The following is a 12010-nucleotide window of genomic DNA, read 5'->3' as shown; positions in this document are numbered from 1 at the left end:
AGATTTGGGAGTTACCTGTTTAGAGATGGTAGGTTGAGGCCAACTAGAGATGAGAAAGGAAAGAGGGTCTATGTAGTGCTTATGGGATGTTGACTGGGATGGGTGGAGAAGGAGACTCCGAAGGATCATTTGGAGTGGTAAGGGGGTAACAACATGGAGGAAGAAAAATTCTGAAAGTCCACAGAGTTAGGAAAGGAGGTAGCAATAATCAGTTGTGCTAAAGGTGGTGGATAGATCAAGGAGAATGAGTTTGCAGAAGATGCCCCTGGGACTATGCCAGAAGGAGACTGATTGATAGTGACCTAAGTAAAGGCTGTGCCAGTGGAGAAGAGGAACCTGACTTTGGATTACAAGGGATCCAAGAAGGAATTGGAAGAGAGGAAATTGCTGCAGCAGGAAGAAACCTCACACTCATGGGGCTTGGAGGAAAAGAAGAGGAGAGAGAGGAGGTGCTATTTGGAGAAGCCAGGGTGAATGTAGAGTGTGGAGATAGGTGTATGTTTGAAGGCTAGGAGAAAGGAGCCAGGAGAGTGAGAGAAGAGATGAGGACTTGGGATGGGGACAGGAGCGATAGGTAGAAGGGATTAGAAGATGAATGAGTGGTGCCTCTGGATCACAGATTAGGGTAAATATAGAGGGAAGGGAAGAAAATTCTTGCTAGAACATGTCAGTTTTCTCCTTGAAGAAATTACTGAGATCCTGCACAGAGAGATGGAAGAGAGAATCAAAGGTGAGAAAAGACTGGAGAGGGGCAAGTGGGCCTGGGAATCTGTTAGGGACGGGAAGTAAAACTCTGGACAGGAATGTGGCAGAGTTGAAAGAGAAGAACAACTTTTTGGTCTGTTAGAGGAAAACAAAGAGTTTGTGACTGTGTAGCCTTTTCTGTACCTTACTGAGACAGGAATTGTGCTGCTGTGCTTTCAGGTACGCTCTCTTGGTGAGATCATTCAGGTAAAGGTTCTTGGAGTTGTGGCTCTTATTGATGAAGGAGAGACCGATTGGAAGATTATTGCCATCAGTGTGGATGACCCAGAAGCCCAGAAAATTCATGGCAAGTATCTTTACCTGTCCTCAAACCATCCATTTCAGCAAGTGAACTTTGAGGAATAGGATAAACCTAGAACTTGGAATTGGTAATACAGAAGTGTGGCCTAGATTACTAACTGCGCAGCTCCAGATTTAAATATTTGCACCTTGCTTTTAATTGCATGGCCAGTAGAGTGGTCTCTGACATTTACACACAAAGGATGAGGCAAGGCAGACAGCCTAAAGAAAAGGAAGCATGTATTAAACATCTTCTTTAGGGAATGCATGTACGTATCTCACAGTAAGCTTTAGGAAGGCTAACAGCTGTCTCCGGACTTCCTCAAATGACCTGTCATACACAGAACCTTGTGTGAGAGAATATGATTTTTGAAACATGACTGCCTTAGTAAGTAGTTGGGAAAATTATAAAGTTTAAACCCTTGCAAATGTTATTTACTTCGAACAGCCCTAATTTCCATTGGCTGTATGAGGGTTTTTTGTTTATGGTATTTGGGTAGGTATAGTTTTGCACTCTGAAGATGCCCCTACATTTTCAAAGTGTCCTACAGGATTTTGACAACTTGATTCCCAAGTAATTGAGAATTGTTGCACATGTGAAATTAGTTGGTGGGCTCATTTTAGCTTTTTGTAGTTCACATTCAAAATCATTATCACAATTGACTCTAACAGAAGCCTTAACGTTTGTGTCAGCAGAGGGAAGGTAGAGATTAAAGGAACACATCTAACTTAAAAAAAAAAAAATCACATTTGTCTGAAAAGCTTTTACTTGCATCTGTGAAATAGTTTGAACTGTTGCTGAAAGAAATGAAAAGAAAAAATTAGTTTAAGTGTTTACTTTCAGTATTGTTAGTTTGCCTCCCTAATAGCCATTCATCCACTGGTTTGTTTTGTTTGGATCCTTTGCACAGTAACAGAGAAGGAAAAAAAAATACTAAAAAAAAGTGTGATTTGTGTAGCCACAAAAAATGGGTGGCAGGACTCCAAGGCAGGTTTAGCACCTGAAATGACCTTTAACTTATTTTTTACAAATTGGCTAGATTTCAGCTTGGCAGGGTTGCTTTAAAGTGGCATGGTAACTGGATTACCTTCCCATTCCTGCAGGTGTTCCCTTCAGAAGAGTTAAGCGTGTGGTGCAGTGGTTCAATCTGTGTTTGTGCCATACCTATCCTGTAGCTAACAGGACTTCATTCTTAAAAATAAAATCATTGGGAATCCAAGGGCTAAAATCTTGTGCAAGTAGTGGACAATCTTTGTCAAGGTAATAATTATGTTCTGAGGCTAAATATCCTATGTACTCTCAGGTACTCGAGGTCAGGGCTTATCCTTTTGTTGGGATAGCGCCCTTTTTAATGGTCGGTCTGCAGTAACGGATGTGTCCAATAGAGTTCTAGATGTCTGAGGAATTATGCTGCTCAGCCATTGAACCATTTTCCTGGTGGCTGAATACAATATTAAGGCAAGTTGTTATCTGCATCAGTGGGCCGCTACCTAGATGGCCCTCCCCTTTTCATTGTTTGCACAGGTCACCATGATTTACAGATTACCTGTGATGAAAGGATAAGGAAGTTCTTAGGCTAGTAAAATCACTGAGGCAGATCAATTGCAGCAGAGTGTTTCTGCCTTCTCATACTGTGTGTTTGTTACAGAGATCCATAAGTTTAGTTTAGGGAAGCAGTGAGATGTCTCAGCCTGCAGCTTCATCAGTGTGAAGATGACACTCTGATCTATGACTCTTTTTTCATCAAAACCAGATACTTAACTCTTTGCTTTTGCAGTGAGCAAAGTGGTTCAATCTGGATGAGACAGAACTAATGCTAATGGCATAAGGAAGCATTTACATGAATGGATAGGTGATGTTAGTGTGCCTTCTGCCTAAGGGGTTTGCTGGTATGGTTCATAGTCACACGGTTATCTTGGATTCATCACTAGCCCTGGATTTTCAGGTGACAGCTGTAGCACATAGATCCTCTTTCCATCTGCTTTTAGTTTGAAGGCTGTGACACCTTGCTTTTTACCATGGACCTTGCCCCCATGATCAGAACGACTGACAGCCCTTAGAAATGACTTTGAAGCTTCAGCTAGCCACACTGTAGTTGCTTGTAAATAGAAAGGCACAACTTGTAAGAAGGGCTAAATGATTTGAGATTCAGTTATCTGAGAGCATCTCTGTCGTCTTCCCCACCTCTTTCTCAGAGGAACTAAGATCTGTGGAGTTGCCCTCAATGTTTGCACCCAAGTTTACAACGTTCCATAATGTTCAGTGGGTATCCATATATATTTTGTACCACTTAGTGGCTGGCTAAGTGATCTTGACAATCAATTAGCGATATATTTTTAGACAACGTTTTTTCTTTTTTAATCTCTTATAATTTTTTTTGACCATAACTTAAAGTGATTAAGAGATAGTTTAGTATGACAAAAGTAAAATATAGAAAAAAACTGAGCCACTGTTTAATACTTAGTGCACTAGTGCTGTCTTAAATCTGGTTTTATTTTGTTGAGTAACATTCTTGCCCTAAAGGATTGGATACTTTGGTGACAGAACTCCAGTTTATTTGGAAATAGACTATTTATCTCTCTTTTTCTTTAAACAAAACCAAAAACTATGAACTGTGGCATGTGATGTGTGCGCACACACAGATTTTCATTGGAGAATATATTTGCACAAATAGCCAGTCCTTTAATAAACTGCCTTTGGTGTGGGATCCTACGTGCAATTGACCTGGGGTAAGTGGCTGGTCTTTTAGGACTGAGAGTAACCTGAATTTTGCTGTGATCCTTGGGGTAAGGGCACATTTGTCACAGAGGTAGGCTAACCTGGGTGGCAAAACAGAAAGTACTCAAGAGGACTGTCTGTGACTCCATGTTAAGATTGTTATAGTGTCTGAGGAGTTCACACTTGACGATTGGTTGGTGAAATTTAGGCATAGAACTCACAACCAACTGGGGGTTTGTGCCCTGGTTCCTAACAGTCTGCCCTGAAGTTGGTACTTACGCTCTTGAGCCACTGCGGGGCAGCTTGACAGATGGAAAATACACAACTCTGAGGGTATGTTGACACAGCAAGCACACACCTGCATCTGGCCCATACCAGCTGACTCCGGCTTGCGGGGCTTGGGCTCTGGGGCTGTTGCATTGCTGTGTAGGCTTCTGGCCTCGTGCTGGAGCCTGGTCTATGGGACCTTGCAAGATGGGAGGATCATAGAGCTCGGGCTCCAGCCTTAGCCCAGAAATCTACACTGCAGTGCAGCAGCTCTGCAGCCCAAGCCCAAGAGCCTGGGTTGGCTGGCCCGGGCCAGCTGCCGGTGTCTGGTTGCTGTGTAGGCATACCCTGAGACGCGTCCACCTAACAATCAGAGGGTGAAGAGGGAAAACATTTCTTAAATATAAGAAATGGTCACTTCAGAGATTGTTTGAGTAGTCCAAGGTTTGGGGGGGAGGGGAAGTCCCCCATTTAGTTTAAACAAAACATAACTGTAGCTTGCAGTGGTTAACAGGAATCCCTCTTCATTCTGAAAATAAACAAATCTGGTGGAATGTGCAGTACAGTATGTCCCTTTATACTTGTTTTCGCTCCACCCCATGAGACTTTTTATTTATTCAAATGGACAATAGCTGTGGATAAAACTAAGAAACCTCTTCTAATAACTGACAAGCTGATATCATTGCATTATGGCAGTGGCATCAGTCAGTTTCTACTATTCACTTAATATTTCTGATTGGGTTGAGAGTTCTTATGTTTGGTCTCTGCCCAGCAAGGACCTTTCCTGTCTTCTTTGTCCCCTTCAGAAGTCTGAACAACATCTGGTCAGTCTTTTTTGTTGTGCTAACATTTGTGAAAAATGTTTAGGTTTTTTTTGCTTGAGTGACTCAGGCCACTTTATATTAAAAGTTTAGTTATGGTAAATCTGGAAAAAAAATAATTTAGGGACAGTAAAGTGCTAAATGCTTGAAAATCCTGTCCTGAACTTGTGCTGTATATTAATTTTTTTCTTACTGATTTAAACACGCACCAGGTACATCGTATTTCCCCATCTGGGTTTTTGATCATTCTCATAACTGCAATTGATTTCCAAAACAGAATTTAAAGCAGAGCATTTTCTGAGCATTTCCCATTGTTTATACAGAGTCCTCCCAATATAGAGGCCTCCAATTCTGCAGGCATTTATTGATAAATATTGCTTAAACTGGAAACTGTGCCTAGAACTCTCTCATATAGAGCAATGAAAAAGCTGTAATTTGCATTTGCAATACCTGAATGGTACGATATGGGGCTTGAGAGGTACTTGGCATCAACTCCCATTAATTTCATTGGGGATTAAGCAGGCACAGTTTCAAAGGGCTGGGCTTTATGCATTATGTTGGGGCTGTAAAATTACAACTGTTAATATTGGAAGGGGTGGGAACAATTCCTGTTTCAAATCGAGCTGCACTTCAGACACTGGCTTTTTAAGTGTGTGCGTAAGTTAAAAAGTTTAACTTGGAAATTTTCATTGGTGCAAGGGAAGAACCACCTGTTTTAATATAATTAGCTTCGGTTTAACTCTGCCCTTTACATACCTGAGCACCATTTTTTGCCCAGGCAGCTGGTAGCCAGATAACCGTTGCTGGACTCAGTGAAGCAATTTAAAAACAAGGACATGGGTCTGGATGTGGATCTAAAATTTGGTTCCCCCACTCTTGAATTTCTAAAGCAGGCCTGAGCTTTGTGTAATATCTTGGCCAAGAAGAGAGTCAAATTCTTGAAATGGAAAATGTTTTTGATCACTTGTCTCATAGTGGGATTTAATTTATGTATTGAAGTTCAAATACAGATCAGGACCAATTTACCTTTCCTGCAAACTGCAAGAAATATTTGGGCATGATTATGTTTAGCCCCAATTACAAAGCCCTAAAATGAGATTCATACTGGCCAAGAGCTTTAAAAGTGACTAGTGATTTGGGGTACTGGGTTTGAGGTGTCTTACAGATGCTCTTAGAAAGTATTGAACACTTACCCTCTAAAATCCAGGCCCCTTAAAGGTGTCTCAAGGTTGGCACATAAAAACCAAGGAACCCAAAATCACTGGTCATTTTTGGAAATCTTGGCTAGTTGGTTTTATTCTGTTGGTCATTGGAATGATGCCTGTATATATACATATCTGTAAATAATTTCTGTCAATGTTGATATATTAATAACGCATTGTATAGTTACTGTACAATATCAGCACCCTTCTCTCCCCCCCGAAAAATGTTCTCTGCTGTTTATAAACATAATACATAGCAATGGGCAGTGTCTTGGGTTGTTTTTATTAGTTATAGGTGATGACCATATGTGGTGGCTTTAAGTCAGTTTTGAGTTATGGGGTCAATCGCTGAATGATGAAGTATATTGCACTTCTTGGTATCATGTACTGTGTATATTCCCTTTCTGTACGTAAGGGTATATTTATATGCAGAAGAGGCCCATGAAAGCTTTTGTTGGGAATTTGTGTAAGCATTCAACATAAAGAAATTAATTGTCTGTACTAGGGCTGATTTTCCCCCCTTGCTGCAGAAAATACAACAAATGCCTTTATATGGAGTGTAGCTGCTGCTTCCTGTAAATGTTTATAAGATGTTATTAAAAACATATGTCTTCTCTTCCCACAGACCTTGTTTAGAAAGCTTGTTGCAAGCATGTTGCTTTAGCTTTGCTTGCAAGAAACAGCATCTGTTATACTAAAAATGGTAGTTTTCTACAAACGTTTTTATCGTTTCCTTTTGTAAGGCCCGATAGACTTGGGAGCCGCATTTTCATTGGCTCTGTCCTTTGACAAAAAGCAAAGCCGTAGCCATTTGTGCTGGCCTCTAGAGATTTCCCTTATTCAAACCAAGCTGCTTACACTCACTGTAATAACAGCTGACTTTTTTTCATCTGCTTTTTTAACCCTGGGGTCACCTTTGATGCTTATGAAGGTGGACCTGGAAAATGCATACAGGCAATATGCAGAAATCACACCCCCATACTGGTGTTAATGCATGTTAATACTGTGTGACCTGCAAGGCTCCTGGCATTCGCATCCTGGGCCTCTTCTGAGCAGAGATTGACAATACCGATACATAGGACCAAATTATATTGGGCTATACATTTGTTGTTCTACACACGTTTAGTTCCCTTTGACTTCAGCCTGAATACATAGTTTCAATGGAGACCATGTGTACATATCCAGTACCAGAGTATGGCACCTAATGACTGTGATGTGGGGAAGGCAGAAATCAATTGACTCCTATTTGTTTTATTCTAATACAGATGTGAAACCCAGGTTCTAGAGACTAGTGTATTAAATCACTGCACCTGCTATCCTTTCTTCCTGTTTTTCTGCTCCTTTATCGGAACCCTGTGAATTCCTCCTCCTTTCGCTGCTCTCTCCCCCCCCCCCAACACACACACTTTACATCCACCTCCCAAGTCCTGTGTGGAAGCTGTCATCCTCTTAGTTTTCAGTGGACTGAACAAGCTTTCTTTCCAGCTTGTCCATGATGTCTCTTAAGTGACTAGGGTGGGTTGCAGTTGAGTAATGAGGCCCACAGGAGGTTACCTGTGGCTGAGTGCTGGCTTTACAACAACAGGACTTACGGGTTGTAACACTTCCCCAAATTAAGAAGAAAAACGTAATAAAAAAAAAATTTAAAATTGCTGAAGAATCACATGGTGCTTATGTTACTGTTCTGTTCCAACTGCTTCTGGAGCCTATTAGAGAAAGTGGAAACAAGGAGGAGAAGCCAAGCTAGCCCAGGTGCCTTTACTGACCGTCATGGGCCATGAAATTCAGTGGTGCCTGTAGTTCCCCAGATTGTCCTTATTTCCCTTTTTATAGATGGGCGCTATATTTGCCCTCTTCTAGTCCTCTGGAATGTCTCCCGTCTTCCATGCGCTTTTGAGGATAATCTCTAATGACTCGGATATTTCCCCAGGAAATCTCGAAGAGATTTGAAGACATCTGATTTGTCTAAGTACTTCTTTAACTTGTTCTTTCCCTATTAGCCTCAGACCCTACCTCATTTTCACTGGCATTCACTATGTTAGACTTCCAATCACTGCTAACCTTTTTGGTGAATACTGAAACACAAAAGTCATTTATCACTTCTGCTGTTTCCACATTTTCTGTTATCTTTCTGCCTCTCATTGAGCAATGGGCCTGCCTTGTTCGTGATCTTCCTCTTGTTTCTAATGTATTTGTAGACTGTTTTCTTGTTACCTTTTAGGCCTCTAGCTAGTTTAATCTTGGTTTGTGCCTTGGCCTTCTAATTTTGTCCCTACTTGTTTCTGGTGTTTGTTTATATTCATCCTTCGTAATTTAACCTAGTTGCGTTGTTCAGAGTCCTTGGGACGATTAGGACTCAATAAAGCAGGTAGGGCTCCTCTGCCACATGAGGCCACCACATACTGTGTGACCTTATCCTCTCCTGCCCAAGCAGCTGCTTCTTGTCTGGCTTGCTATAAACCCGTCTGGCTTCCTTTGTTCTATCTTTCGGGTAACTTTCCACTGCGCTGACCTCACCCCTCTCCTTCAAGGAGTTAAACTAAAACTGTTTTTTTATGGATGCAGCTGTCTTTAGTATAACTTTTGTGAGGTCTAAGTACCATTGTTAACGTTAGAGAGAGAAGGGGAGTGAGATAATCTTTTTGGACCAACTTGGCATTCCTAGATAATCTTATTGGACCAACTTGAGTTGGTGAGAGAGAATTGAGCTTTCAAACTTACATAGAAATCTTCTTCAGGTCTGCTAAATATTTCCCATTGTCCTTGTCTGATTTGTACCTGCTACAGGACCTGTCAGCAGTGATGGGTCCGTATACATAAAGGCACTCATGTTACAGAAATGTTTCATAATACAGTTTCACAATAACAACCACAATTCATAAGTCGTACAGCCATTTTCCAAATTCATCATGCTCTGCCAAGGGCATGCATCCCTCTTCATGGCCTGTCCTATGCTTGCGCGGCAGGAACTTCCTCATTCTGCTGCCAGGTGCTCTGCACCTGCAGAGGTAAGGGTAGAATGTGTTAGCACAAGTAACTAGCAGTAGGTGTTAGAATACTTAATGCTAGAAGCATTTACCTTTTCTGTATCTAATGGGCCAAATTCAGAGGTAATATGTGCTGTCAGGTGTGTTTTCAATATACATTTTGTGTTTTCCTTTGCTACACCAAGTTTATACTTTGTTTTCAGGTGCTAGTTTAAAATCCGTGAGCTAAAATTGTTTTTGCCAATTATTTTTCCATTATCAAAAAGACGCAGTGGCACAGTTGCTGGGAAATAAAATGTATAAAGTAATCCAAGTCTGTCTCATGAGGTACCTAGTGAGATGAAAGCCTATAAATATGGAATTTTCTTCCCCACCTGCTATAAAGGTGGTCATTTTATTTATTGGGCCTATGGGTCTTAATTAATGAAGACTGGGAGGTGCCTGGCTTATCTATTTTAGTGTGGTGGTGAAATCATAAAACATCAACTATGTGCAACTGAGGAAGAAACTGAAATTCCCTGATGACTTTGAAAGAATTCACTGAAATCAAATTGCTTGCAAATATTTTACAAGACTTCTAAAAATTGATGTTGCCAAAACTGTGAGTAAAAAGGTGATACTTTTTTTTTATATATACCTACAGATATTGATGATGTCAAGAAACACAAACCGGGTTATCTTGAGGCTACAGCTGAGTGGTTCCGATTCTATAAGGTCCCAGATGACAAACCGGAAAATCAGTTTGCTTTTAATGGAGAGTTTAAAGACAAGGTGAAGATGATATGGATTTAAAGATGCATCTTGCTGGCATGTGTGGTTTTTGGAATGATATATCCTAGATTTTTTGGAATTGCTTGCAAGGAAGTGGTTGGTCCATCATAATGGAATAAAGCTAAGTCAGCATTCTTTAAATGCAGTATGGAGGGAGTAGGAATATATTATCAAACATCAGAACTTTATTTGGCTTATATTCATGTGTTTGTAAAATGAAAACCTTAATCCATATAGAGAATTTTGAATAGTTGTATTTTTGTCTGTGTGGATATTTAGGCAAACTTGCAAAATTAAACATATCTCAAGAAAATAATGGCTTTTGAACAAGTGGGAAAAATATTAGGTCCCACTCCTGCTGAGATTTACACACACGCATATGGTTTTTGCTGGGTCTTTTCAGTATCTTTGTCATCGTAGGAAAGAAATGGGGAATAGATTTTGAGCATAGACTGGCAAATCTTCATGACAGTTTTGCAAGACTGTATATTTTAAAAGAAGCAGTAGGTTGCAGACTTTTCCATGCTTGGTCTTTGCTCTGAAGTGAATTTTTTTGGTAATTTTGAGTAAAAATGTTTCAGCAGTTTTTGTCTTCAAGACTAAGATCTTTTCTCATCTTAAGAAAAATTCTCATGAGTTTTTGACACCTGTGGCTAAAATAGCTGATGATTGGAAGTGCAGTGGACATGGGAATAGCGCTCACTGTAGAGACTGTGCTCACTGTGACCTTTTTCCAGGTGAAATTGGGTTTGATTTGAGTTTTAAATGTTTTGAAAATCACATATTATGCACAATCTATAGAGGGATTTTTTCCCTAAGCATTATAAATGGGTTCCAGAGAAATGATGCCTGTACACAAATTGGCTATAAACTGTCTCAGCTATAAAATGGCTACTAACCAACCCAAACAAACTTTCCAATGTTTTCTGGGTGTAAAGATCCTCTTATTACTCTTCTCCATAAAATGAATCATTAGCCTGGTGGAAAATACCCAGTGTTACAAGGGCAGACAACCCAAAACTCTGTTGCCAGCTCCTCCACTGTCTGCCTTTGTTAAGTACAGACTTTGCAAAGCATATTCAGTGAGGCTTGAACAAAGCTGCAGCCAAAACTGCTGGAATTTTGGGTCAGAGTTCGCACTGAGTACTCACCCCCTGACCAACTTGGATGCGCTTCATTTGTTTCCAGAGACTCAGGATGTAAAAGACGTGCATGCATGTCTCCATGCATCTGAAGAAGTGGATGCCCACGGAAGCTTATGCCCAAATAAATCTGTTAGTCTTTAAGGTGCCACCGGACTCCTCGTTGTTTTTGTGGATACAGACTAACACGGCTACCCCTCTGATACAGGATGTAAAAGAGTTACTCTTCCCCAAAATGTTCCAGTGGCACTGGTGAAGATAGGGTGCCCAGATAGCAAGTATGAAAAATCGGGACAGAGTGTGGGGGTAATAGGCGCCTATATAAGAAAAAGCCTCCAATATCGGGACAGTCACTATAAAATCTGGACATCTGGTCACCCTACGTGAAGGGTGGCAACATCTCAGTGGTATATAGCCACCTAGTCCAATTATGAAGTATGCATGCTCTGTCTGCAAGTGTGTGTTAGTCTATACAGCTGTTAAGTCTAAAACTTTAAAAAATTTTTGAAGCTTTTTAATTTCCTCCCCGTATTTCCTTTTTTAACAGCAACAAAACACCAACAAGAAATTAAATTCCACACCAAACAAAACTAGGCAATTAATATACCGCGTTAATGCAACACTAAGGTTGGATGGTTAAGCAATCAAATCGGGAAATGCCAATATATTGCTGCGTGTGCAACATTAACTTTGATCCCTGTGTGTATGCGTTATAATACAATCTTTAATAACAGGATCATGTGTTTCTCAAATAATAATGCATCATACAATGTTACTACATCTGTAGCTACACATGTAGAATATGATGATTTATTCCCGTACACATACACTGATGTCATTTTTCATGAATTCTCCTTATTGTGTCTGGCCACCAACCAAAAGGTATCCTCAATGTGATGCCAATTTATTTGGTGGGTAGTGAGGTCTGTTTCTTACCTTAGAAAAGTGTGATTGTAGGGAGCCTCCCGTGAAGCCTTATTAAAAGTTTTGGAAAATATATCTTGTGAAATTGCATTTTTTAATAAATTAATTATTTGGAATGTATTTAGTAGCTTTT

General features: G+C 40.3%; 1 protein-coding gene across 5 annotated transcripts in view; it reads left to right on the top strand.

The window, feature by feature from the left end:
- The window catches only part of PPA2 (inorganic pyrophosphatase 2), a 45873-nt gene that overhangs the window by 23930 nt on the left and 9933 nt on the right, over window positions 1-12010 (top strand). For all 5 annotated transcript variants that reach the window (XM_077815099.1, XM_077815096.1, XM_077815097.1 and 2 more), the window contains 2 exons: window positions 925-1051; window positions 9684-9811. In XM_077815099.1, the coding sequence (XP_077671225.1) occupies window positions 925-1051; window positions 9684-9811 (255 nt within the window). The remainder of the gene's footprint in view (window positions 1-924; window positions 1052-9683; window positions 9812-12010) is intronic.

The sequence above is a fragment of the Eretmochelys imbricata genome, chromosome 4 (genome assembly GCF_965152235.1).
Source record: "Eretmochelys imbricata isolate rEreImb1 chromosome 4, rEreImb1.hap1, whole genome shotgun sequence".
Classification (NCBI taxonomy): Eukaryota; Metazoa; Chordata; order Testudines; family Cheloniidae; genus Eretmochelys; species Eretmochelys imbricata.
This window is presented reverse-complemented; position numbering and strand designations above follow the sequence as displayed.